This window comes from Rattus norvegicus, chromosome 4 (genome assembly GCF_021556685.1).
Source record: "Rattus norvegicus strain SHRSP/BbbUtx chromosome 4, alternate assembly SHRSP_T2T, whole genome shotgun sequence".
Taxonomy (NCBI): domain Eukaryota; kingdom Metazoa; phylum Chordata; class Mammalia; order Rodentia; family Muridae; genus Rattus; species Rattus norvegicus.
In genome coordinates, this window is record NC_141537.1 from 163,666,216 (window position 1) to 163,693,454 (window position 27,239).

Below are 27,239 nucleotides of genomic sequence, written 5' to 3' on the forward strand. Positions count from 1 at the left end.
AACGCTCCGCCGGCGCCAATTTCAAACAGCGGAACAACTGAAAGCGGCGCTGCGGGACCCACCCCCGGCCCGGGCTCACCCCCCACCCCGCCCCGGGTTCCCACCCCGGCCGTCCCGCCGGGACCCGCCCGCCCTGGCCTGGCTCGGCCCCGCGTGGAGCAGCGGTGGCCTGTGAGGTGAGTGGGGTGCGACCCGGTCCGGGGAGGGCTTGGAGTCGGGACTGCCGGGGCTGTGGGGCGCGAGGGGGTGTTGAGGACCGCCAGGAAGAAAGTCTGAGCCGCCGGCCTCGGCTTTCCCGCCGCGTTCTCCGAGCACCCCGGGACCCTGGGAACAGGCCTGCCCTCTGAGTCTGCACTTGCAGTCAACCCTGCCTCCGCCTCCACAGCTGCAGGGTGGGATCCTAGCTGAGCGTTGCAAGGTTCCCGGTTCTGTGTGGAGAATGGGGTCTTTGGGGATGGCTCTGCAAGTCGCCTTGCGCTAGAAGATTTTGGGAGTGTTAGGAAAAGGCTGGTCAAAGAGAGAGGTACCCTATGGTGGGGGGTGTCTACCATTTGATTGGGGTGGGTGCAGTGTGAAGCAAAACGAGAACTGAGATTTGAAGGTCGAGAGAACGAAGTATAAAGGAGAGAAAGCTACAGGGAGGAAGGGACCTAAGAAGGCTAAGCAGCTGGCAAATGTCAAAAAAGTGTAATTACTTTTTGGAAGGTTTCCTAAAGTGCCGGCTGTTTCTCCCTTTCTCGCAGGATTGCAAAATGGAGTGGCAGGATTTAATTTAATGATAAATTATTCTATCTATCTATAAAAACCTATGAAATGCTTTTTCTAAAGACTTCCTTCCTTAGCATTTCAAAGTGACTTTAGCATAGCCAGGCATAGTGGTGAATGCCTGTAATCTCAGCACCTAGAAAATTGGGGGCCAAAGGCTCAGTGGTTCAAAACCAGCCTGGGCTACATGAGACGCTATCTCAAAAATTAAAGCCACCTTAAGCATATTAATGATAGCACATTTTGGTATGGAGAAGATCTGTATTACAGTCTTTAGAAGCAGAAAAATCAAGTATTATACTTATAAAACTAAAATATAGTTACTCTCAAGTACCAAAATGTCACTGTGCAAATGCTTTGCAGATTTTGAAAGAAAGAATGGGACTGGAGAGATGGCTCAGTGGTTATTGACAACTATTGAAAAAAATTATTTTTAATTCAAGAGGATTGGAGTTTTTAATTGTAGTGTGCTTACCAAGCATTCACAAAGCTCCAGGTTCAATTCCTACCACTACCTAAACCTGGCATTGTAGCCACACCTGTGATTCTGGCAGGTGGAGGCAGGAGAATCAGACGTGTAGGTCAGCTGCATTATTTGAGACGGAAAGAAAAGGGCACTAGGACTATGGCTTGGGTAGAGTCTTTCATTCGTCCCTACAGTCATCGAGAGTGACCTGCATTCTAGTGGACAGTGGCTGGTATTTCCACATTCTTGTAGATGTGTATTCCTCTGGCCAAACATTCAAAAAGAGGTTTTTGCATTTTTACTGGGGCGGGGGTTGGGGAGGAGGGTTGCCCACATGCCACAGCACATGTATGGAGGTTGGAGGGTAACAGTCAGGAGCTGATTCTCTCTTCCCACCATCGTGGTCCTGGGGACTGAATGCAGGTGGCCAGGCTTAGCAGCTGATGGTTTCAGTCATTGAGCCATCTTGCCAGCCTCCCCTCCCTCCCAAATCTTTCTAGTTTGTTTGCCTTTTTGTAGTACTGGGAACTGAACTTAGGGCCTTGCTAAGCAAGCACTCTATTACTAAGCTACATTCTCAGCCTGGCCAAACATTCTTAAGCTTACAGGGGACCATGCACTTCAGTGCAGTCCCATGTTCCCATCTTGAAGTGTTTGCTGCAGTTTTCAGCTTTCCTTGGTCAGTGATAGGGCTTTATTTGTTTGTTCTTGTTTGCTCGTTTGTTTTTGAGACAGGGTCTCATGTGGCCCATGCTGACCTTGAATTCACTCTCTGGCTAAGGGTGACCTTAAACCTTCTAGGTGCTGGGATCACAAGTGTGCATCAAACCTAGCTTCTGTCCTTATTGTCTGAGGGTTGGACAAAGGTCCAGGCAGGATTCCCCTGGGCCTTTGAGCTTCTGCTTCTGTCTGTTCATGCAGAGGAACACTTCCAGTTTGTCTCAGCCCAGCAGATCTGATAGCAAGCTTCTCCTTGCCCTCTGCAGGGTCAAAGCTTGTGATTCTCGATGGAGAGTGAAAGCACAGCTTCATGATGAGAACCAGCCCCCGGCGGCCACTGATTCTCAAGAGACGGAGGCTGCCCCTTCCTATTCAAAATGCCCCGAGTGAAACCTCAGAGGAAGAAGCAAAGAGATCCCCTGGACAGCAGGAGCCTACTCAAGCACAGGCCTCCCAAGATGTGGCAGAGTCCAGCTCTTGCAAATTTCCAGCTGGAATCAAGATTATCAACCACCCAACCATGCCCAACACACAAGTGGTGGCTATCCCCAACAACGCGGACATCCAGAGCATCATCACAGCGCTGACTGCCAAAGGGAAAGAGAGTGGCAGCAGTGGGCCCAACAAGTTCATCCTCATCAGCTCTGGTGGGGCCTCATCTCATCCTCCTGATCCTCAATCTCAAGCCCAAACCAGCACTGATTCCAAGAGAACAGAACTGATCACCGAGACGTTGGGACCAAAGCCAGGGGCTAAGGGTGTGCCTGTTCCCAAGCCACCTGGAGCTCTTCCAAGGCAAAGACAGGAGAGCTGTGGTATGTGGTCTGCAAGGGTGTGGAGGTTGGCTTTTCTCCTCACTGGAAAGGTCTTCAGTGTGTCACACTGATGTCTGTGGTAGGCAGGAATCTAGGAGGAACCAAGAAGAAGGCCTTTTCTTCCTTTATTCTTTGAGCATTGAAACACCTGAGAGCTGTTGAAATGGTTATAGTAATGTAGCTTTCCTGTTGCTCTCTTTATGTTGGAAAAGGGTTGGTTGGTTGATTCATTCTTTGTATTGACATGTGTCTTAGTGACTATTCTGCAACTCTTAGAAAAGAAAGCAACCTTTGCTTATACTTCCAGAGGTTTAGTCCGTTACCAACATGGTGGGAAGCATGGCAGCATGCCAGAGAACACTGGAGCAGCAGCTGAGAGCTACATCCTGACCTGGGCCTAGAGACACAGACCCTGGGCTTCCTCAGCGATAGACTTCCTCTGACAATGCCACACACCCTAATCCTCCTCATTTCAAATATGGGGGCCATTCTTATTCATACTTGTAAGGAAGTAAATTTCCATTTTAAAGAAATAAACCAAAGCCCAGGGAAGAAAAGTGACTTTTTTGTGTAGCTACCAAAATTTGCCTTGACAGATGCCTGAGGTTCCATCTGTCTCATTGAAATACAATTTATTGTTCATGAATGTCTACTGAAGTCCATAATGGAGCAGAATAACTTAGAGCCACAACGATTTACCATGTATTCCCTGTCCCTTAGAACAGGTCTCAGAGGGGTTATCCCCAACCGTTGGTTTTGGTAGAGCTGTAGGGCATCTGAAGAGGCTGCTAATGGAGTCTTGGGTTGTTTTCCCTCTAGCAGGTGGTGAAGCGGCCGGCTGCACACTGGACAACAGCTTAACCAATATCCAGTGGCTTGGAAAGATGAGTTCTGATGGGCTGGGCCGCTGCAGCATTAAGCAGGAACTGGAAGAGAAGGAGAATTGTCACCTGGAGCAGAATCGGGTTAAGGTGAACTGTTTGGAAGTTCTAGTAGCACTACCTAAGGCTTTTCTGTGTGCTGTTTCTTTTAAACATTGTCCTTCTTTTGGAGGTATTGGAGAGTGACTATAGCAGTATAGGCTGGTGGTGGTGGTGCAGGCCTTTAAGGGAGGCAGTGGCAGGCCTGCTCTACAGAGTGAGTTCCGTAACAGCCAGAGAGCCAGAGCTACACAGAGAATCCCTGTTGAGAGAAAGAGAGAGACAGAGACAGACACACTAAGACTGACTGACTATATCTTGCTTGGGCCCTCCTGCCTTGGCCCCTCAGTAACTAGGATTGTGTGTGCCAGCACAGCCACCTCTGTGACTTCTGAGATACTTTACTGTGTGGGACCTCTTACTGTCTCCATCTGTGGCTCATCGAAGGCTCTAGCACTGGGTTTAATATCCTGGGTTTAGTGGCCCTTAGTAAATATTCAGGAAATGATGAAGGTTCTTAGCTAAGCCATTTGGACTTTTTTTTTTTCTTTTAAGATTTATTTATTATATATGAGTACACTGTACTTGTCTTACCAGAGAGGGCATCACATCTCATTATAGATGGTTGTGAGCCACCATGTGGTTGCTGGGAATTGAACTCAGAACCTCTGGAAGAGCAGACAGTGCTCTTAACCACTGAGCCATCTCTCCAGCCCCAGCCATTTGGACTAAAGCGGCATCCCAACAGTCAAACTTGAATGTAGCATCATTAGCATGACAGTTTTTTTTTTTTTTTTTGGTTCTTTTTTTTGGAGCTGGGGACCGAACCCAAGGCCTTGCGCTTCCTAGGCAAGCGCTCTACCACTGAGCTAAATCCCCAACCCCTAGCATGACAGTTTTATTAGGAGATACACTGTTAGATTAATAGCAAAGTAAATCCTATAGGAAGTTTATTTGTATTAAACTATATATTTAAACATACAGCTGGACCTGTAAAATTTTATCTCAAATTTTTAAACTGAGTGATGAGACCGTTGTCTGAGACTTGTCCACATGGGCCTTTTGAAAGCGTTTGTCCCACAGTTTTGGCTGTTCTATACATGCACTGAAACACGGTGGGCTTATGTCGAATCAGGACTACAAGTGGACCCCAGACCTAAGTCCTCTGACCTGCAAGTTGGAAAATTCATACAAATTGTTGTGCAGATCCCAACTACTGGAAGAGACCTCATTTGTTCTTTGCTTTTGGAATAGAGTCTCGTGTACCTGGGATAACAGAAAAGTCTGGCTGAGGATGACCTTAAACTCTTGGTCATCCTGCTTCAGCCCCTCTACTGCTGAAAGTACAGACATGTGCCACCACAACCCATTTCCTATGTGGTGTTTGAGCTCAAACCCAGGCCTTCATGCCTCAGGCAGGTACTCTATCAAACTGAGCTATGTCCCCAGCCTCTAGACCAAGTCTGACCAGGCAGTTTATCTTGAGAAAAAAGATGGAAGGGAATCAGTTCCTAATTGGTTGGGGCCTAGACTAATTAAATTCCATTACAAAATAATGGTCTCAGGTGAGTTTGTTTGTTATCCCCTAGAGCAGTTGTTTTCAACCTGTGGGTCATGACCTCTTCGGGGTTGCACATTAAGTATCCCACATATCAGATGTTTACATTAGAATGATAACAGTCGCAAGGTTAGAGTTAGGAGATAGCAATGAAGCCGGTTCCATGGTTGGGTCACCACGGGAGGAACTATATTAAAGGGTCAGTTAGGAAGGTTGAGGGCCATTATTCTGCAGGGTGTTCTCAGTGGACTTCGGGTGGGGAATGGCTCTTGTAAACCTGTGTCTTCTCTGTTCTCTTTCCCTTTGGCTTCTTTCACCCCACAGGTTGAGGCGCCCTCAAGAGCATCAGTGTCTTGGCAGGACTCTGTGTCTGAGAGGCCACCCTACTCCTATATGGCCATGATACAGTTCGCGATCAACAGCACTGAGAGGAAGCGTATGACCTTGAAGGATATCTACACTTGGATCGAGGACCACTTCCCTTATTTTAAGCACATTGCCAAGCCAGGCTGGAAGGTATTATGTCCCATAGCCAGTGTCATGGTCGCTCTGGTCTGTTTTTTTTTTTTTTTTTTTTTTTTTGTGACGCTTAGGTTGTGTCCTAATGAAAAATAACAAAGAAACAATAAGCCAGTGGCTCCAAGATTAATTTCCTGTAACATCTAGTGGGCAGGGCCTCTTCTTTCTCTCTCGTTTTGAGACAGTCTCACTACATGCTCTAAGCTGGCCTCAGACTTATAAACTCCTGTTCCAACCTTGGGAGTAGGTGGGACTGCAAGGGTAGGATTTGTCTTGGTTTTCATCTGATGCATGGGGACTCTGAGACAGATGCCTAGGAATCTTTGTCAGAATCACACTGTGTGTGTGTATGTGTGTGCGTGTGCGAGTGCACACGTGTACACACGTGTATGCACGCATGCACATTTACTTATTTGCTTTCGGGATGAGGGTTTGTGTATTATGCGAGTGTGTGACAACCAGAGGACAGCTTGCTGCACTTGTTTCCTTGATGGGAGTTCTGGGATGGAGCTCAGGCTGACAGCAGGTACCTTACCGGCTTTTCAGTTCCTTGCATTGAAAAGCTGGGGCAGAAATGGACTTTGTCAGGCTGAAGGTGTAGCTCAGTGGCAGGGTACTTCCCACTTCTGCCATGCACAGGAGCCTGGCTTTGAAGTGGATATGCCAGGAAGACTGACGTTGAACCAGCATGTGACCTCATGTCCTCTGCTGCCTGTCCTGTGCTACATGTCTGCAGTGTTGGCACCAGGCCTACCACAAGCTCGGGCCACAGGTAGCAGCGCTTCTGCCATATTTGATCCTCAGATTGGCATGTTCTGTCTCTGAGATAGGATCTTGCTGGGTAACAGACTGGCTTTGAACTCTATCTTCCTGCTTCACCTTCCTGCGTTCCAGGCATATGGCATGCACCACTGTGTCCAGGCACACAGATGGCTTTTCCTGCTGCTGCTGCTGCTCTCGCACCTCTAGTGTTTCTCTGGGGACTGTGCAGTGGAGTCCTCTCCTCTCTCCTGATGCCGAAGGGCATGATGCACTTCTGAAAAACACAGGTTCTTGGCTGCCCAGCTTAGCCTGCCTCATTTTCCACACAGGTGATGAGGCAAGAGTTACAGGTGTTTGTTGTTCTGGCCACTGATTGGGGGGTAGGGGATGGGGGAGTTATGAATCTTTATCCGCTGAGGTTAGCTCTGCAGTGTGGCATACCAGGAAGGGAGTGCCAACAGGTGACATTGCTAGGACCTGAACACGATCTTTATTAAACATAGTGGGAGATACCCTGGCCTTTCCCAACTCCAAGAGCAATGTTTCCAAAGCCAACTGAATTGATAGCTGCTTATCTGTCGCTTTCAGAACTCTATTCGTCACAACCTTTCTCTCCATGACATGTTTGTTCGAGAAACATCTGCCAATGGCAAGGTCTCCTTCTGGACCATTCACCCAAGTGCTAATCGCTACTTGACATTGGACCAAGTGTTTAAGGTGAGTCCTTGTTTCATCTGGAGAGGCAGTTGGTGATTACTGCGCCTTCTGTAAAGGAGTGGTGTTCCTTCTGATGTTCTCTGACTGAGGGAGAGCTAGAAGCCAGTTACCCAGTTAATAACTTGCATGATTCCCTTAACCGAGGCCTGCTGACAGATACGAAGTGATACTCCTTGTACTAGACCAGAGAGTAAAGAAAACTGTTCTGGTCTAAATAGAGGAGTCTTTCTCTAATTCCCTGTAAGTAGACACTTGTTACAATGCAGCTTCCAGGTCTCTTGCTTGGGGTTCTGAACGGAGAATCTGGGACAGGTCTAGTAATTTGGTGTGGCAGAGCAGGGAGTCTATGTGCAAGTGCACAAACCAGGCATGTGTGGAGGCCAGAGGAAGACCTTGGGTGTCCTTCTCTATCACTCTGTGTCCTTCGGGTGACTCTCTTGTGGAACCTGGAGCTATACTGGGGTCAGCAAACCCCTTCAATCCGCCTATCTCCACCCCCACTCCTCATAGCCCTGGGGTTATAGATGCATGCAAGGCCAGCTCTGGCCTCTTTTTAATGTAGGTCCTGGGGTCTGAGCTGAGATCCTTTTGCTTGGTACAACAAGCTCTCTTCCCACTGACTCGTCTCTCCAGCTTTGTAGTTTGTATTTTCCACCTTGCTCCAAAGAAGCCCTTCTTTAAGTCTAGAGGCCAGAAATGGAGCCATAAGAACATGTTTTCAGAAAAAAAGTTGTTGTTTTGGGGACTTCTAGGTACCCATAAGGATGCTATTGCTGTACTGTTTGTTCTTCTGGAAGGGAATGTTTCTCCATGGTGTCCCTTGGCACCCATCAAATAGGTTTCTTCCTAGTCTGGGTAGATTGACCACAGTTGTGGTAACTTCATTTCATTTCTCTCCCTCAATGCCTGGCCGCCACCAGCCACTGGAACCAGGGTCTCCACAATCGCCCGAGCACTTGGAATCAGTAAGATTCTTTTCCTCTGGCTCGGGGCTTGGCCTTCTTTCCCTTCACTGCTCAGCATGGCTTTAGTGGGCAGAGAAGCTGTGACATGGGGAGGGGACTATGTTTGACCCTGTGGCTGCTAACCCTGAACACAGTACCACAAAGGTGTGCTGAGCAGAGCAAAGTGGGCACTGCAAGACCCACCATTGCAAGGGCAGATGCAAGGCATGGGCCCTGCCGCAGGGGCAGCAGCCTGTTCTCTCAGCGTACGTGGCTTGTGTTTGTCTCTCAGATGGCTAAGTGCATATTTCCCTGGGGGTGGTGAGTACCATGGGTCAGGTGTAGCACTGTCCTGCCCTCCCTCGTGTCTGCTGTTGTCCACCTTTCCCCTAAGCATGGCTTGATAGATGTACACCCGCATCCATCACTCAAACCAGCTGGTCTTTCTGGGTTTTTAGACCAGAAAGGTTTCTGCATCAGCTCAGGTTGGTGGGGTTCTGCTTCTCTCCTTACCTTACTAGTCCAGGTTTCTTTCTCTTCCAATAAGCAGCAGCAGAAACGACCCAATCCTGAGCTCCGTAGAAATGTGACCATCAAAACTGAACTCCCACTAGGCGCACGTGAGTATGAGAGTGGGTCTCAGACGCGCCCAATCCTGGTTCTGGGACCTATCTTCAGGTTATGTCTCCAACTCAAAGGGAGTTTGAGTCCATAGTTGAGTAGTGCTCCTGGAGTGGGAAGTAGTAGACCCCTAGCATTGCTACCTCTGATCTCTCCTGCTTCCTCCTAGGGCGAAAGATGAAGCCACTGCTCCCACGGGTTAGCTCATACCTGGTGCCCATCCAGTTCCCGGTGAACCAGTCCCTGGTGTTACAGCCCTCGGTGAAGGTTCCCTTGCCTCTGGCAGCATCTCTTATGAGCTCAGAGCTTGCCCGTCATAGCAAGCGAGTCCGCATTGCACCCAAGGTGCTGCTATCCAACGAAGGGATAGCCCCACTTCCTGCCACAGAACCCATGAAGGAGGAGAAACCCCTGCTTGGAGAAGGGCTATTGCCTTTGCTTCCTATTCAGTCCATTAAGGAAGAAGTAATTCAGCCTGGGGAGGACATACCACACTTAGAGAGGCCTATCAAAGTGGAGAGCCCTCCCTTGGAAGAGTGGCCCTCTCCGTGTGCATCAGTGAAAGAGGAACTGTCCAACTCCTGGGAAGATTCTTCCTGCTCTCCTACCCCAAAGCCCAAGAAGTCCTATTGTGGGCTTAAGTCCCCAACACGGTGTGTCTCAGAAATGCTGGTGACAAAGCGGAGAGAGAAGAGAGAGGTGAGCCGATCTCGGAGGAAGCAGCACCTTCAGCCACCCTGTCTAGATGAGCCTGAACTCTTCTTCTCAGAGGACTCCAGCACATTTCGGCCAGCCATGGAGATCCTGGCAGAGTCTTCAGAGCCTGCACCACAGCTCAGCTGCCCTCAGGAGGAGGGAGGGCCCTTCAAGACCCCCATCAAGGAGACATTGCCTGTCTCCTCCACTCCTAGCAAGTCTGTGCTCTCTAGAGACCCTGAGTCCTGGAGGCTCACACCCCCAGCCAAAGTTGGGGGGTTAGATTTCAGCCCAGTACGAACCCCCCAGGGTGCCTTTGGCCCTCTGCCTGACTCGCTGGGGCTTATGGAGCTGAATACCACACCTCTGAAAAGTGTTCCCCTCTTCGACTCACCCCGGGAGCTCCTTAACTCAGAAGCCTTTGACCTTGCCTCTGATCCCTTTAGCAGTTCTCCACCACCACATTTGGAAGCCAAGCCAGGCTCCCCCGAGCTGCAGGTCCCCAGCCTTTCAGCCAACCGTTCTCTCACAGAAGGCCTTGTCCTGGACACAATGAATGATAGCCTCAGCAAGATCCTTCTAGACATCAGTTTCCCTGGCCTGGAGGAGGACCCTCTGGGCCCTGACAACATCAACTGGTCTCAGTTCATCCCTGAGCTGCGATAGAGGCAGGGTCTTACCCTTGCCACTCAAGCCACCAGTTATCCTGGCACTTGTGTGGCTGGATAGTGCAAGGCTCAGTGTACCCCAAACCGTCTGAGGGAGCTAGCAGGCAAGGGCTGAGCGGTGCCCTTTGACCTAATTATGCCAAGGTAAAAGCCACGTCTAAGCCACTGCTGGGACCTATGCAAGCAATAGGATCTCCCAGAGTCCTCCACTCCCTGCTGGCAAGTGAAGTGGGTGTGACAGAGCCGTGAGGACCAGGAAATGCCCACCCATTAGTCACCTGCTGCTCCTGGCAGGATAACCCTTGTAAATGGTGTCAGTTCCCCAAGTTGTCCTGTAATTATAAATGTAGCCATATTCCCTTAGCTCTCATTATCCAGAGACTGCCAGGATGGGTAGGGTGACAAGGGGTTGCATTAGCTTCTGCTTGTGGCCTTTGGGGGCAGGACCTGCAGTTCAGCCTCTTCACACTGTGGGTTCTGCTGTAGGCTTCTAGACACACAGGTGTCCTTGCCAGGACCCCACTTACTGCCCTTTCCTCACAGCTCCCCCTGGTTCTAAGCCAGTGGTACTGCATGAAGAAATCCTGCGGCAAAGCCTATTGGCTCTGGGTGTGTGGGGACGGGTGTGCCTGAAGCAAAAGCATGGGTACTCACGTGAGTCCTTTAGGTGTTTCTCTGATCGTGTTCCCAATCATGCCAGGGAGTCTAGCATTGAGAACTCAGGCTGAGGCCTGAGGAGGAGGAGGAAGTGACCACTGACTTGCCTGGCTTCCTTAGCTTGCACCTGAGTTTTGCAAAAAGCCACCCTAGACCCCACTCTACAAGCTAGCACAAGAACACTACTGTAACTACCTACTGAATAAAGCCCAGGTGGCCTGATCTCGGAATTGAGTGAGGGGTGATGGAGCCCGGAGATGATGGGCAGGCCTGCACCTGCTGCATGGGCCTTGCACAGGTTGTCTCTCCACATCCTTCTTTGACTCTGAAATTGCCAGTTTTGTCTGTGATGCTTCTTATCAATAATCTCAGCTTTTGAGGTAGAGGCAGGAGAATCAGCCATTCTAGACTACATGAGATCCTGTCCACAAGAACCCAGTTTCCCCACTGTTCCCCTGCATTGCCCACCTCTTCCTTACCACCCTAGACCTTATTCCATGGGATCAGAATCTGACTTAGGTCCTTGTTGAGCCCTTGGTAACAATAGGAGTTGTAATGCTTCATTTCCCTCCCATTCCATTCAACATTCAGGCCAGAAAGCTATGCCGGTTGCAGGTGTCTCATTACCACCTCTATCCCAGCCCTGAGCCTGGGAGCCAGACTGCTTCCTGCTCCCCAGCCTTACCAGGCAAGGCTCTCCCAGAGAAGCTCCTGTTACCAAGTTTGTAACCAGAACTGACAGCACTGCACCCTCCCTGCCTCATAGGAAAAGCATCAGGGACTGAGGAGCCTCCCAGGACAGGCAAGGGCCTCCTCCCAGCAGCACCAGTCAGGAAACATCACCATAGCAACCCTAGCAGCAAACAATGGTACCAGAAAGGGCTTGCCTCCAAAGCCTCCTCTCCTGGCTCTGTGGCTCAGAAGAAAAATGGCCAACAGCCCGAAGAAAACATCCCTCCAGAAGCGAGACCTGAGCCATGTATCTCCTACCAGGGAACCTTTCCTGAAGGTAGAGTGGGACCCAACCCTGCAGCCAGCCTCTCAGGTTGTCCTGAGCAGTAGGCTTTGGTACTTAAGCAGTCCTCTGCTTTCATCCTGTGGGACCCTAAGCTTGGAGCTTAGAGCAGAGAAGAGCAGCCTGGCTAAGAGGCCTTACTTAGCTAAAGGACTCGGGGTCAGAAGTGTGCTCAACTTTGGGGTTTACTTTTGGATTTTGGAGTATGTATATGTAAAACTATCTTGGGAAAGGACCCCAAACTTAATATAAAATTCCTTTGTTTCATATGTAACTTGTACACAGCCTGAAGGTGATTTAATGAATGCAGTATGTTTAGGACATCTATGATTGGACTGAGACTAATCACAGAGGTCAAATGTTGAATTTCCCACTTGAGAACCATGCCTTTGCCCAGAGAGGAAAATATTTTCTTCGCATTTGTGATACATCATCATCAGATTTTAGGGGTTTTGTTTTGCTGAGGCAGTCCTGTTAGGTAGCTTGGGCTAGCCGGATACTATTAGCCTGCAATAACCCTGTCTCGACCTTCCCAAGGGCTGGCAGTATAGATCTGTGCCATTCTGACCAGTTTCGGTTTTATAGAAGCTCTCTGTATAGCTCTGGTTGAAATACACACCTGGACCACCAGGTTATTGTCAAAACTCTGCCTCTGCGTCCTGAGTGGAGTTACAGGCACTTACTGCCCTGCCTGGGTTAGACCAGGCAGAAGACTTGGAATTAGGTCCAGCGGGGCATGCCTGTAATGTTAGCATTCACCAGCATGCTCCACCGGGGCTGCAAGTGAGACCTTATCTCACAGAACCAAAGGAAGAAGGAAGGACGAGAACAAACATGCAAGCAGGCCAGGATGCTGAGACAGTGGTGCGCCTGACAGCCTGAGTCCCGGCCTTAGAACCCACAGACTCCTACGAGCTGTCCTCAGGCTTCCACATGCATGCTACGACTTGTGCATGTGCTTACACACGCACTAGGTATTTTTCGTTTTGAGAACAATTTAGGGGTGGTATTAGAGTGAGGAAGCCCTAAAGTGGCTGAGAGGAGAAACATTTCTGACCTGTGCTGACTATGAACAGACTCAGCGCCGTATCAATATATACTGAGTGAACACAGCTTAAGCCTTCCTCAGCTGAGACCTTGTGTGAATCCCTGACTGTAACAGGGTGTTTCTGCATCTGACGTAGGACTGGTAGATTTTCTACTGCTGTGACGAAGTTCTTGTGGTAACTCAAAAGATGGGCTCACCTGGGCTCCTGATAGCGCCTTCTTTTGCTGTGCAGTCATTGAGCCTTGCTACTTCAGACCTGTGAGACAGCAAATATGGAAAGAGTGTGAAAAGAGACAGGAAGGGCCCAGGGTCCCACTGTCCCCCTTAAGAGTGTGTCCCCAATGGCCTAACTTCCACTAAGCCCTCAATTTTCTACCGCCTCCCAATCCGTCCTCAGACCGGAACCAAGCATTTTACATGGGCCTTTGAGGGACACACACACACCAAGGCAGAATTTGGATATTTGCTCATGGGGTAGGGAAGAGGGCACAAAAGTAGGGAAAGAACATGCTAGATTCTTTCTAGACTAGCTGGCCTTTAATGAGAAATGAGGGGAAAGACCTCTGCATGGAAAGCTACCTGGTTCTCCTGGGGACTTCCTAAGGTGTCTTCAGGACAAGGGAAGGGGAAGGTAGATTTCTAGAATGGCCGGCATGGCTCATCCCCTAGGCCTGATGTGTCTACAGGGACACATAAGAGGACATCAGAATGTTGGTGAGTGGTGAAGAGTGAAGTGGGCTGGGGATAACCCAGAGTAAGGACATTTGCCACCAAACTTGAACCCGAGTTTAGTTCTCCAGAGATGGTAGGATAGAGTGGCTTCTGTGAGTTGTCTTCTGACCTCCACACTATAACATAAACACACTAAGTAAACATTAAAATGTTTGAGCAAGTCGGGGTTAGATGCTTGGTTTTTTCAAAGCACAGCTTGCCCTTCCAGAGGAACCAGGCTCCCAGCACCTACCTACATGGTTGCTCATAACCATCTCTTAGCTCCAGTTCCAGGGGATCTGGTGCCTTTTCCTGGCCTCCTTTGTCAGTAAGCAAGTATGTTGTGTACAGGTATACACATAGGCAAGTTACAAATCACACACATGTAGTTATGATGTGAATGTTGAGAGAATGGGAAATCAAAGCCAAAATGTGACCAGTGGAGAACTAATGAAATTTGATAAGTCTGTGGAACTGAAATGAAAGTACAGTAACTTCTGGACGGTGGCATTTACTTGCTTCATTGAAACAATACCTCACAAGCAAAGGCAAGGGAAGAGGCCTTATTTTGGCTCCCAGTTCGGGATTATAGTATGCAGGAGCTTGAGTAGGTGTCCCCACTGTTGACAGGAATCAGAGAAGTGCTAGTGCTCAGCTGTTTTTTTTAGTCAGCTTAAGACCCCTGCCTGTGGCACGGTGGCACCAGAGTCAATGCGGCTCTCTCCACCTCAGTTATCTGTCATCTAGATGGTCCCTTTCACGTGGGTCAGAGGCTTGCATCTTGTACTTTCTAGAACTTGTCAAGCTGACAATAATGTTAAGAGAAACAGCTCAGTTTGTAAGTACTTGCTATGCAAGCGCGAGGACCAGAGTTCAGTCCTGAGAACTCATAGAAAAAAAAAAAAAAAACAAAAACAAAAACCAAAACCTTTGCATAGGGCTAGAGAAATGGTTCAGTGGTTAAGAGCATTTGCTGCTCTTGCAGAGGACCTACATTAGAGTCCCAGTACCCACGGGGCAGCTCACAACCATCTTTAACTCCATTGGACCCCCTGGATTCTGGTCTCTGAGATTACCCCACACAGTACACATATTTGCAGGCATAAAATAAAAATAAATATTTTTATAAATAACTTTCTTTATGGTCTTGCATAGTAACACTTGTAATCCCAGGGCTGGAGACTGGGATGGGAAGAGGTAGTCTTGAGGCTCGATGGCCAGTCAGTGTAGCCATTTCAGTAATTGCCAGAGATGCCCTGTCTGAAAAAGAAAAAAAAAAAAGATGAATGGCTGATGAGGAACCACATCCACACATAAGTGCATGTGCACAGGTGCCCACACAGATGTACATGTGTGCACACACACCTCCGACAGTGGGAATGGAGAAATGCCTCCTCGTGGAGGCCATCTAATTCTGATAAGTCCTGGGTTGGAAGAGGGTGGCAGCTCGTGCCTGAGAAGGAAATCAGAGCACCTCTGCCGCATCCAGGCTCTCTGCTGGCACAGCCATTCTAGGCTCCCTTTCATGTCTCCCTAGATGATCCATGCCAGAGAATTCTTCCCAACCTATCAGACTTGGACTCAGCGTGAGTTCCTCCTCCCCAAAGAGACCGGGAAGTTCCCGGGCTTCACCCAGCAAAGCTACCACAAGCTGGCCGGGAAACAGCCACCATGGACAGAGTTGAAGTCTAAGGTGCATCACCGGTTATTCTATCCTTGGAAGGATGCAGTCGAGCACACCTGGGGCTTCCACACATGGCTTGATGTGGGACGTTTGCCTGCTACCTTCCCCACTAGACCAGACGTACCCTATGACAGCAATGTCTGGCGCTATTTGACTCACTCCAGTGCTTACCGCCTCCCTGCCGCAAAGCCTGGCATTCCTCCACCCTCCTGGATGGGCCCACATAGCTTCCTGTCCTTCATCAATGCTACCCCCATCTTCGTGGACATGAACAGAAAGAAGCAGATAATTGTGAGAACAGTGAAGGAGCTGAAGGAAATTGAGAAACTCAAGCTGAGGAGCGAACTAAGGGCCCCTCCGCTCGATGCCCATGGCAATATCCTACCTCCACCAAACTTCAAGAAGTAAGCTCACCCCTTCTCAGGCAGCCATTCTGCCCATGTTTCTGCAACCTCTCCCACCTCTCCCTGGTCCTGTTTCTAGTATCTGATTTGCTTCTCCAACTTTCCCACTCATAGCTACCTGTTTCTTTTGTGTAGCTGGAATCCATGGCCTTGCAAATGCTTTGCAAGTGTTCTGCCATGGAGGCATGGAAGAATAGCCAGTGGAAAGGCTCTTATTATTATAAACTATAAACGGAGAGAGGGTCCTATGAATTTAGCATCCTCTTAGCCTAGGGATGCTGAGAGATGTAATTTAGCCCCTGCTTTCAAAAGATAGAAAGACAGCTACCAAAACCATACTGAGCCTACAAAGTGTGTGTGTGTGTGTGTGTGTGTGTGTGTGTGTGTGTGTGTGTGCTACATTTCTTTCATTTCATTGAGGCAGGATCTCACATATAGTCTAGGCTGGCCTTGTTTGGCAATTCTCCTGCCTCAGCCTCTTGAGTGCTAGGATTACCTATGTATGCATCATGGCTGCCTGCCATTTTCTTTTTCAAGGTTTTTAATAAATTATGTGTATGGATGTTTTGCCTGTATGCATGTGTAAACACCACAAGCATGGCTTCCTAGTATATGAGGAAGCCAGAAAAGGCCGTTGGATCCTCTGGAACTGGAGTTGCACATAATTGAAAACATCTATGTGGGTCCTGGGATGTGAGGATGTCCTAGACCTCTCTCCCAGAACTTTTCCTTCCTTCCTTCCTTCCTTCCTTCCTTCCTTCCTTCCTTCCTTCCTTCCTTTTCTTTCTTCCTTCCTCCTTTCTTCTCCTTCCTTTCTTCCCTCCTTTTTTCTTCCTTTCTTCCCTCTCCTTTTCTTCCTTTCGTTCTTTCCTCTTTTCCTTCCTTCCTTCCTCCCTTCCTTCTACCTTCTTCCTTTCTCCTCTCTCTTTTCTTTCTTTTTTAACAAGGAGAATATAGATGGTGTTACATGTCTGAGGCACAGGAGTATTAAACCACCAGTGAACCCCTTTTTTAAAGCTGGAACCTCATGTAGCCAAAATTGGCCTTGAACTCACCATTCTTTTGCCTTTACCTCCCAAGTGGTGGGCAGGCATTTGCCACCACATCTGGCCTGTAACGTTCGTTGTTAATAGAGAAAGCAGAAATGAAACCAGGGGTCAGAATGAAGTCCCAAGATTATCATTCTGACAAGTGGCTTGGTTTCTCCAGGCTTGGTCATTAAAGGAGAATCATAAACACTTGCCTCACTGGGTAAGGGTGAAATGGTTATCAGATCCTCAGTGAGTAAGGGTGAATGGTTATCAGTACATAGCAGATCCACACCAGGACCTTAGAGTGTAGCTCTGTGGGGCGATCCCTGCTTACATGCTCATGGCTTTGGGTTCCATCCTCCACAGAGGAAAGAAAAGAAAGATGGGAGACAGAAATTGAACCAAAGTTAGGTGTTCTCTTGTCAGGGAGGAGAAGGGGGGCAGATGCATGAGGTGGCATTCTGCTTCCAAAGGGTTAGTAAGAGAAGTTGATGGTTACTAGAGGAAAGATGTCCTTCAAGGGCGTAGCCACTGCTAAGCAGCCCATGCTCCTGTAATAATCCTAATGAAATACATTGGGCCACACACATTGGTTGGGAAGAAGGGGATCTCTCGGAAAGGAGGACAAGAAAGGGTCTTGAGAGTGAATGTTATCCAAATACATTATATACAGGGATGAAATACAATGAGATCCCTTTTGCATAACGTATGATAAGAAAAACATTAGAAATTTGATGTTCCAGAAATTCTTGAGCAGGCAGAACTACTATGGGCTAGAGTGTCTGTCCCCCTCTACCCCTCAAAGAGTAACAGAAGCCAGGGCTAAGGCTGGAAGGTTAGAAGGCCTTCAGAAGGTTACAGGGGAGGGGCTTGAACCATCCAGACTCTGCTGGAGTGGTTCTGTGTGTCTGTGTGTCTGTGTGTCTGGGTGTGTCTGTATGTGTGTGTGTCTGTGTGTTTGTGTCTGTGTGTGTCTGTGTGTATGTGTGTCTATGTGTCTGTGTGTGTCTGTCTGTGTGTATGTGTCTCTGTGTGTGTGTGTCTGTGTGTGTGTCTGTATGTGTGTGTGTCTATGTGTCTGTGTGTGTGTCTGTGTGTATGTGTCTGTGTATGTGTGTGTCTGTATGTGTGTGTGTCTGTGTGAATGTGTCTGTGTATGTGTCTGTGTGTGTGTCTGTGTGTGTGTCTGTGTGTCTGGGTGTGTCTGTGTGTGTATGTGTGTCTGTGTGTGTCTGTATGTGTGTGTATCTGTGTCTGTGTGTCTGTCTGTGTCTGTGTGTGTATGTGTGTCTGTGTGTATGTGTGTCTGTGTGTGTATGTGTGTCTGTGTGTGTCTGTATGTGTGTGTGTGTGTACATTTCTTCATGGAGGCCAGAAAGTGGCATTGGATCCCTTGAAGCTGGAGTTACAGCATTTCATGAGACCCTGATATAGATGCTGGGATCTGAACTCTGCTCTTCTGATAGAGCACTAAACTCTTTTGACCACTGAGCTATCTCTTCAGCCCTAAGAGAATTTTTTTTTCAAACGGGGTCTCTCTGTAGCCTGGGCTAGCCTGGAACTCACAGCGTTAGGATTAAAGGTGCGCACCACCACATTTAGAGACTTTTAATTAAAAACAACTAACAACACCAGCGAGGCTGAGAACAGCTCAGCGGGCCTTAAGCATGTTCAAGGCCAGGTCCCGCCTCCAGCTCACACACAGGCACCCACATGGCTCAGTGGGTGAGCACTTGCTGTGGAAGCATAAGGACCCAAGTTTGACTCCTCAGCACCTATGTAGAGAGAGCCGGGTGCAGCCATGCACACTTGTAACCCCAGCAACGTTGGAGGATGGAGACAGGCAGATTCTGGGAGCTCCCTGGCCAGTTAGCCTTGTGGAAATGTTAAGTTTCAGATTCAGTGAGAGACGCTGTCTTAGGGAGTAAGGCAGAAAGTGAGGGAGGGGGCAGGGCACTGATGGCTTCTTCTAGCCTCTGTACCAGCACCTGCACACTCATATGCACACACCACACACATGTACCATACACACGTCTGTATATCCACATACAATTTTTAAAATATGGCACCAAAGGTCAGCAACTTTTTGAGGTGAGTCACCTTGGGGACCCTGGCTTCCTGTGCTGTCCATACCATGGTGACTGGTGTGTATCATACAGGCATGTTCAGAAAGAGTCACATTGTGTGGGACATGATGTTACGTGACTATGATCCTGGCATGTGGGAGACTAAGTCAGGGGGATCAGGAGTTCAAGGCCATCTTTGTCTACATTGTAAGTTTGATGCTACCCCAGGATACATGAGAGCCTCTTTCAGAAAAGAGGGTGGGTAGGTGCATACATTCAGTTAGTTACTAGAGTGCATGAGGTCCTAGGTCCAATGCCTTGCCCCACATAAACCGGTCATGATTGGAACTATATGAGAGTCTGTCTTGATCCTTAGGACTCTCTGGATAGAAACCGAAGGTCATGGACCTGTTTGGCAAGGTTTCTACCACTGGGGTACATCCCTGGGGAATTTTTCCAAACACCACAGGGGCGGGGACACGGGTCAGGAATATAATTTCTTGCCTACCATGCAAGAGGCTCGAAGCGGCAAACAGGAATATGTGCTGAACTGAGCACAGCGCCTGATGAAGCACAGAAAAACTGCTACCGTTCAACCGTGGTGTTGTTTTTTTCTTAAGTCAGTTTGCTGCTGTTCAACTTAATACTTCAGGACAACAACGAAGAGAAAGTCAGCTGCCCCACTACGCTGGGCTCGGCGGCCTTGCTGTATGCACTGCATTAGTAGAACAGGGGAGATGGGAAGAGCAGCTGGCATCTAGACAGAACCCTGCAATAGCCAGGCAGGGCGGTAGAAACCTATGACCCTAGCACTCTGAAGGTGGAGCAAGAAGATTCAAGATGGAGACCAGCACGGACCGCGTACTGAGATGGAAAGAAGAATGAAGAAAGCAGCGAGTGGGTACTTGGGTTAGGGCGTAGCTCAGTGGCGGAGTGCCCACTATGCACATGTAAGGCCCTGGTTCGATTCCCTAGCACCCCACACAGATATAGAAAGAATATCCTAGGTGAGGGGCTGGACAGATGGCTCCGCAGTTAAGAGCCCTGGAATTCAATTCCCAGCACCCACATGGCAGCTCACAATCATCTGAAAGTCTAGTCTGAGGGGATCTCACTCCCTCTAATGACTTCCGCTGATACCATGCTAACAAGTCATTACCGCATTGGCCAGACATTCACACACCTAAAATAGTAAAATCAATATAATATACGTAACAAAAAGTATATTTTAAAAAAAATTAGGTGCTTTCTATACAATTGTGCAAAGTATGAGAGGTGTTCAGCTAGACACTGTGGCTTCCCAATGCCACAGCACACAGGTTAAAACGCAGGCCGTGTGGCAGCAGGCCTGATCTCCGAATAGCTGGTAGAAATTGTCACCTTTCCTTCTCTCCTCTCCCTACCGTGCCTGGTGCCTTCCCTTGACTTTTGTTGTCTCTGAACCACTTTCCCACAGGTCCCAGTACATATCTACTGGTGGAAGGCTTGTTCCTTGGGGCCTCCAGTTCCTACCCAACCCACTTCCCAATAATTTCAGCAAGAACTGGCCCTGCCCAAATCTTCAACCTCATTACCAGGAGACGATCCTGAAACTGGCTCGACTGCCCACTGTACCCCTGAGCGAAGACCTTGTGAAGGACTACCAAGCCCTGATTAAAAACCGGTTGGCCATACCGGTCCACTACCTATCCAAGGCAGGACCAGCTAAAACATCAGAGGGAAGGAGGAAAAGGAGACCTGGACATGTCTGAAAGAAGAGTCCATAGTGGGCCTTAGGGTTTGCAGCCTAGCCTTCTTCAGCCAAGAGACTCCAGGAGACTAAGGACTCTGGGCCTAAAGAATAACCTTTCCACCAGCCTCCAGCCTCTTGTCACCTCTGTATCAGGCTTCTGGAGATGTTACTGAAGCTCTGAATTTCTCTGTGTTTTTCTTTGAAGACTTATCGTAGGGTGGGAGAATTGGGGCAGGGAGAGAGTGTGGGGCAGCTAGAATACCCGTAGGTTCCAGCTCTTAGGCATAGAGTGGTGAGGGGTATGTGGAGTCGGGACACGGTAAGAAATGTGAGCAAGGAACTGCAGGTTGGGGATATAGCTCAGTAGTAGTAGTAGAACACTTGTCTGGGAGGAGTGAAGTCCTAAGTTCAAATCCTATCATATAAAAGAAAATGTCTCAGGGGTTGGGGATTTAGCTCAGTGGTAGAGCGCTTGCCTAGGAAGCGCAAGGCCCTGGGTTCGGTCCCCAGCTCCAAAAAAAAAAAAAAGGGGGAAAAAAAAGGAAAAAGGAAAAGGAAATGTCTCTATTCTCAGAACACATCCACAAAGACACTGAGATTCCTTAGGGGACAGTAAATGTCTTAGACAAAAATCTAATCTCATAGCCATCCCTCCACAGACTCTCTGATAACTGGACCGAGACCAGACACAATTGCTCGGGTAGTTCTTTTTTTTTTTCCTTTCTTTCTTTCTTTCTTTTTTTTTTTCTTTCTTTCTTTTTTTCCGGAGTTGGGGACCGAACCCAGGGCCTTGCGCTTGTTAGGCAAGCTCTCTACCACTGAGCTAAATCCCCAACCCCTGTTCAGGTAGTTCTAATACTGTTTCTAAGTCCCTCTGTAGAACTGATGGCTGATGGTGTCGGAGACAGGAGAATCAGGCCTGAGAAAGGCAGCCATTTCTCAACAGGGCAAGACTGGAACGAAAGAGATATTCAAGGTGAAAGGCGAAGGGCCCACCGAGGTCCTTGTGCTCACAGATAAGCCCTAGGGAACCAGAAATGTTAAACGCCTGGGGTTGTCTCTTCACAGGGAGAGATGTATAACCTGTTTTCTGCCTGGTGAACAGCCTGGTGTCCTTTTCACTAATGTGTGTGATTCAGACCACACCGGACCCTCCCCTAGACCTGTAGCATGAGCTTGTTTTTCTCAGTTAATCTATAGGATTATTCCATCTTTATAGACGACATCACGTGTACTTTACAATGTGTACTTTGATGTCATGTCTTAGGCTTTGTTGGGTTCACAGGACTGAGTTAATTTTTCCCCAGAAAAATCTTTACCTAGTCATGCTGTGCTTAAATGTGCCTAAGTGAAACTACTCGGGGTCAGACTCACAAAGCTTGAACCAATAGCAGCTACTGTGTCATGTTGAACCAAACTATCTTCTTGCCCCTCAGAAAGCATCAGTCTGCTGGCCGTGGTGTCACAGGGAGCCCCACAGAAAGACTGCGGTCATCTGAGAGTGGTCGAAGGGCCTTGGGCCTGAGTGTCTGTCAACTGCAGAGGCCTGAGCACTGACCCTGGGTCAGAGACAAGACTTGACATGGAGGCCCGCGAAAGGCGACAGTCAGGAGTCTTCCGTGACTGAGGTGCAGGGAGCAGAGCCTGGTGGAGAAGGCCAGGATGTGTGGCTACAGGGCGAGAAATCAAATGGTGGGGGACCCTCTCTTAGCGCCTCCCTTAACATATCCTCAAGTGGGTGTGGCCTGCTCTAGCTGTTGGAGTTTGACTCCCATTCTCTTTTGTTTGAAACATTTTACTTTTCCTCCTGTGTTTGTGTGCGGTCGTGTGGCTTTGTGCACATGCATTCTAAATGCACCTACGTGCCTCGGTGCCCACAGAGCCCAGAAGAAAGTGTGTGATCCTCTGGAGCCGGAGTTACAGGTGGCTGGGGACTGCCTGATACAGGTGCTGAGAACTGAACTAGGATCTTCTGGAAGAGCAGCAGGACTCTTAACGGCTCAGCCATCTCTCTAAGTCCCTCTGCCTCCACATCTGTAAAGCCCCGCAGGTCGTTGGGATTTGAAACACCACAGAGTTTAGCTAGCACTGGTTCGACCCCTCAGCAGCTGTGAGCCCTGAGAGAAAGTAACTCCCTCGTCTGGATTTTAGGTTTGGTTTCCACAATGGAAACCACTAGGCTATAAATAGCAGGGATAAAGAAAATAATGTAAGTGAAGTTCTTGCTGGGCGCTGGCATAGTGTAGGCCTTTTAAATGAATCTCCGCCATCATCCACAGAATGAAGTACCTGTTACTCACGTATAACAAGGAACTGGTAGATGCTACAGTGACGACCCAACTGGAAAACACCATGCCAAGCACAAAGGGCTACGTAACAGATGAGGTCCTGGGATAGGCAAATTCACAGAAAAAGTAGAGAGGCACCAGGGGTTTGTGGGTTATTGTTTAATGTGCACAGAATTCCTGTTGGGATGAGGAAGAAATCCTGGAATTGGATCGTAGTAATTGCAGTGTAATATGGGGAGTGTCGTTAGTGCCCATGACACTACTGGTAAACATTATAAATCGTGTGTGTGTGTGTGTGTGTGTGTGTGTGTGTGTGTGTTACTACAATGAAAAGTAATTTTGAAACTCAAGGACAAGTTATTAAGAGTTTAAAAGGGAACCTCAGAGCAGGCAGGTTGTGAAGCTCAAAGCTGCTAGGAGGAAGGAGAAGACACACGTGGAAGTCATGCACACAGCAGCAGGCGGCCTTAGGAAAAGAGAAAGGGAGCCAGGAGCTTCAGCGGGGAAGTTTTAAAGTGGGATTGAGCCAGGCACACATTCAATCCCAGAACCCAAGGGGCAGGAGCCTGTGGATCTCTGTGAGTCCAGCCAGCCTGGTCTAGCCTCAGACAGACCTGTAGGCCCAGTGAAGCCCATAGCTATTGAGGAGCTCACAATAACATTTTTGCAAAAGAAAAACATTATGCTAAGTGATAGCAGTCAGATACAAAAGGTCATAAAGGGCTTGCTAGGATTTAGGAGCTTGGTCCCCAGTGTGGCACTGTGAACGGTGGGGGAATCTTTAAGAGATGGGGCCTTGGGGCTGGAGAGATGGCTCAGAGGTTAAGAGCACTGACTGCTCTTCCAGAGGTCCTGAGTTCAAATCCCAGCAACCACATGGTAGCTCACAACCATCTGTAATGGGATCTGATCCCTCTTCTGGTGTGCCTGAAGACAGCTACAGTGTACTTATATAAATAAATAAATAAATAAATAAATAAATAAATAAATAAATAAATAAATAAATAAATAGAGATGGGGTCTTAATGGGAGGCTATTAGTTCGTGGGCACAGCCCCTCCCCACAGGATGAACGAACGCTGGTCTCACAAAGTGTGTGTTAGTCTCTAGAAAGCAAGCTGCTATAAAGGAACAAGACCAGCCCACACCACTCTCTGTTTTGATTTTAAACTGTATGTGCGTGTGCGTGTGCGTGTGTGTGTGTGTGTGTGTGTGTGTGTGTGTGTGTGTGTGTGTTTATGTGGTGTTAGAGGATGACTTGGGCAGCCTATTCTCTCCTTCCACCAAGTAGGCCCAAGAGATTAAATTCAGGTCTTTAGAATTGGCAGCAAGTGACTTTATCACTGAACCATCTTGCTGGCCCAGTCCCAGTACCACAGTTCTCGAATATCTAGAACCTCTCACAGCACCCCACTCCACATTTCTTTCTTCCCCTCTTCCCTACCCTCTTCCTTTTCAACAGTAACTCACTATGTAGTTCAGGCTGGCCTTCAGTTCAGGCTGAAGATAGTCCTCCATCTTCAGGCTCTCATCTTCTGGGATTATAAGCATTCTGCTGGGGCTTTTGAGAGCAATTTGCTTACTCGCTGTCCTTAGAGTATAAAAGCGCAGAAAGTGCTTTAGATCCCCACCTTGGCAGACCCAGATAGAGCCCCAGCCCCTCCAACACAAAAGACTCCTAATCTCAATGAGGACATCTACCTCACCTCAACACCCTCCCATTGTTTTCTCTGGACCAGCCTCTTCCATGATGGACAAGTGCCTGGTGCATAAGCAGGGCTCTCTTGCCCACAAGGCAAGCCAAGGCCTCCTGAAACGCTGCACTCAGTGGGCTTTGGAGACCTGGGGGACAATGGAACCCTTTCTTCTCCTGGATTGGGTCCTTGAAGATGACAATGCCTAGGTTATCTTACCATATAGCCAGCTGGTGACCACAGACACCCCAATATGCTAAGAATAAAGAGTTCTTGAAGACCTTCAGTGAGGTAGTGAGGAGTGGACGTTAGGGGTAAGGGGCCCAGCAACTTAACAACTGGGTCTGCCCGAAGGGCCTCCTGCCTCATACCTGGAGATCTGAGGGGAAGAAGAGGTGGAAGAATGGAGCCCATCTCTAGACACATACTTAGCCAGCCACACGTATTCTGAAACAGCCTGCATCCTGCTGAATGCCAACAGTTTTACAGATACACAGGGAGCCTTCAGAGCCAGTAATCCCTTCTAAGCCTCCACTCTTGGTGCCAGAAACCAGGCTGCATGAAAGCAAGCTGAACTGCAGCAGGCCTCAGGGAAGACCAGATCGGGTGGGTATTGAAAGCCCTGGGGATGAAAAGCTCCTGAGGGCTTGTGGGGAAGGAAGAAGGACAAGACTGTAATACCAGCACTCAGGAGGCAGAAGCAGATGTGAGTTCCAGTCTAGACTGGGTGACACAGTGAACTCCAGGCCAGCTATGGAAACAAAGCAAGACTCTTACACACACACACACACACACACACACACACACACACACACACACACACACACACACACACACACTCGTATAAAAACAAAAACAATAAAAGCCCCACAGACTTCATTTGGAGGGAGAGAGTCCTGAAGGGATTGATTCTTAAACTATATGGGGTGTTCAAATCCCCTAGAGAGCTCATTAAAACACAAACACAAACTGCTGGATTCCACTCAGATGCTCTGGTTGGTTAGATTTGTAGATGCTGAGAGTCCTGCTTCCGGCAAGTTCCCCGGGATGCAGCTGCTGTGTTGATCTTGGACAACTTTCCAGGAGCCCCTCAGAGGCTACTGATCTACTGGGTACTTACTAACTTCTTGAGGATTCACGCAAGAGGTTTCCCCTCAGACATCAATCGGTCCTGAGCCAACACCCCCTCTGTAGGCCTTATAGACAGAGCCCGACAGAGGCCTACAAGCTTATCGATCATGCTGCTACATACTGCAGAGTCTGAACTCGACTGTGGCTTCCCTTAGGTCACCGACACATTGTCGGGTGTTTGCTGAGCACTGATGCTAGACGTCATGCCTCTGTTGCTACATGACAGTCACTTCTGCAGTTTGCATGCAACAGAAGAGAAAGGTCGTGTCCGTGGATGTTGAGGCAGACCCAGAACATGTAAGGAGGAAGGAAAGGAGATAACGAGAAGAGGCTGGAAGGGGCGGAAGAGACCACTGAAGCTAGAGGAGCAAGGCAGGAGTCTTTGCTAAGGACTGAAAGGCCAGAATGTTTGGAAAGAGCCACAGTTCCGATTTTGACACATTTCCAGAGAATTCGCAGGATCGTGACCAAGATCATGCTAGTGTATTCTGGTGTCTACAGTCTCAGCTGCTTAGGAGGCTGAGGCAGGAGAATTGCCATGAGTTTTAAGTCAATCTGGGCTACCTTGTGAGTTAACGGCCACCTTAGGATACAGAGCATGGCCCTTTGAAGAACTCAAACAAACAAAAGGCAAATAAGTAAAAGCTAGAAAGAATAAAGTTGGGAAACTGTATTAGACAGTTTTTTTTTTGTTACTATAATAAAGCAGTAGACCACTTTATAAATAGAAGAGGTCTATTTACCTTGCAGGGTTTTTCTTTAAAAAAAAAAAAAGAGGACACCAGATCTCATTGCAGATGGTTATAAGCCACCATATGGTTGCTGAGAATTGAACTCAGGACCCCTAGAAGAACAGCTAATGCTCATAACCACTGAGCCATCTATCCAGCCCTACCTTGCAGTTTTGGGGGGCTGGGAATCCAAACAGCCTGGAAAAAGCTCTCAAAAATCCCCAACTCTTCCCTTGACTGCATCATATCATGGGAAGTCCTTTCTCTCTCTCTCTCTCATTCTCTCTCTCTCTCTCTCTCTCTCTCTCTCTCTCTCTCTCTCTCTCTGGGGGATGGCAGGTTACAATCACAGAGCTCTATCATAGGGATGTTACATAATTCATCCCAATCAATTCCGAACTCTTACTGACATAGAGTAAGTTCAGAGGAGTACGGGAAAAGAGAAAGGCATCCAACTAAGAGGTGGGTGCTCTGGGCTGGAGAGATGGCTCAGGGGTTAAGAGCACTGACTGCTCTTCTAGAGGTCCTGAGTTCAAATCCCAGCAACAACCACATGGCTCACAACCATCTGTAATAGGATCTGATGCCCTCTTCTGGTGTGTCTGAAGACAGCTACAGTGTACTCGTATATAATAAAATAAATAAATCTAAAAAAAGAATCTGTTAAGAAGTGGGTGCTCCATGAGTTTCTATTTTGTCAGCAGAGAGGTGGGAAAATGACGTCTTCTCTGTGGAGTCTTGGGAGCAGTTTACTCGAAAGAAAGGAAGGAAGGAAAAGAAGGAAAAAAGAGAAACCAACAAACCAATCCCTAGCCAGATGGTGGTGGTGCATGCCTTTAATCCCAGCACCCTGGAGGCAGAGACAGGTGGATCCTTA

The 27,239-nt window shown here is 48.4% G+C and overlaps 2 protein-coding genes and 1 long non-coding RNA gene across 8 annotated transcripts; 2 read left to right on the forward strand and 1 right to left on the reverse strand.

Moving 5' to 3' along the window:
- The first annotated feature begins 14 nt into the window (after positions 1-14).
- Positions 15-12,487, forward strand: Foxm1 (forkhead box M1). 2 transcript variants are annotated; one of them, NM_031633.3, is made up of 9 exons: positions 137-176; positions 2,218-2,766; positions 3,589-3,737; positions 5,569-5,760; positions 6,500-6,535; positions 7,114-7,242; positions 8,163-8,207; positions 8,737-8,806; positions 8,977-11,159. In NM_031633.3, exons 2-9 carry the CDS (start codon positions 2,265-2,267, stop codon positions 10,167-10,169), a joined length of 2,316 nt encoding a protein of 771 aa, NP_113821.2. In that variant the 5' UTR covers positions 137-176; positions 2,218-2,264; the 3' UTR covers positions 10,170-11,159. The 2 variants fall into 2 exon arrangements, with proteins under 2 accessions (NP_001400914.1, NP_113821.2); NM_001413985.1 differs by lacking the exon at positions 6,500-6,535 and having other exon boundaries at positions 15-176; positions 3,586-3,737; positions 8,977-12,487.
- On the reverse strand, positions 3,350-14,862 carry LOC147995077 (uncharacterized). Of its 2 annotated transcripts, XR_015687027.1 has the most exons (4): positions 14,737-14,862; positions 13,471-13,739; positions 13,089-13,147; positions 3,350-3,692 (listed from the first exon to the last, which is right to left on the reverse strand). It is a non-coding gene; the product is annotated as an uncharacterized LOC147995077 (long non-coding RNA). The 2 variants fall into 2 exon arrangements; XR_015687028.1 differs by lacking the exon at positions 13,471-13,739.
- On the forward strand, positions 11,726-26,304 carry Tex52 (testis expressed 52). 4 transcript variants are annotated; one of them, NM_001431953.1, is given in 3 exon segments: positions 11,726-11,837; positions 15,140-15,690; positions 21,956-26,304. In NM_001431953.1, coding segments are annotated over 3 exon segments (753 nt in total). In that variant the 5' UTR covers positions 11,726-11,756; the 3' UTR covers positions 22,077-26,304.
- Positions 26,305-27,239: the final 935 nt, after the last annotated feature.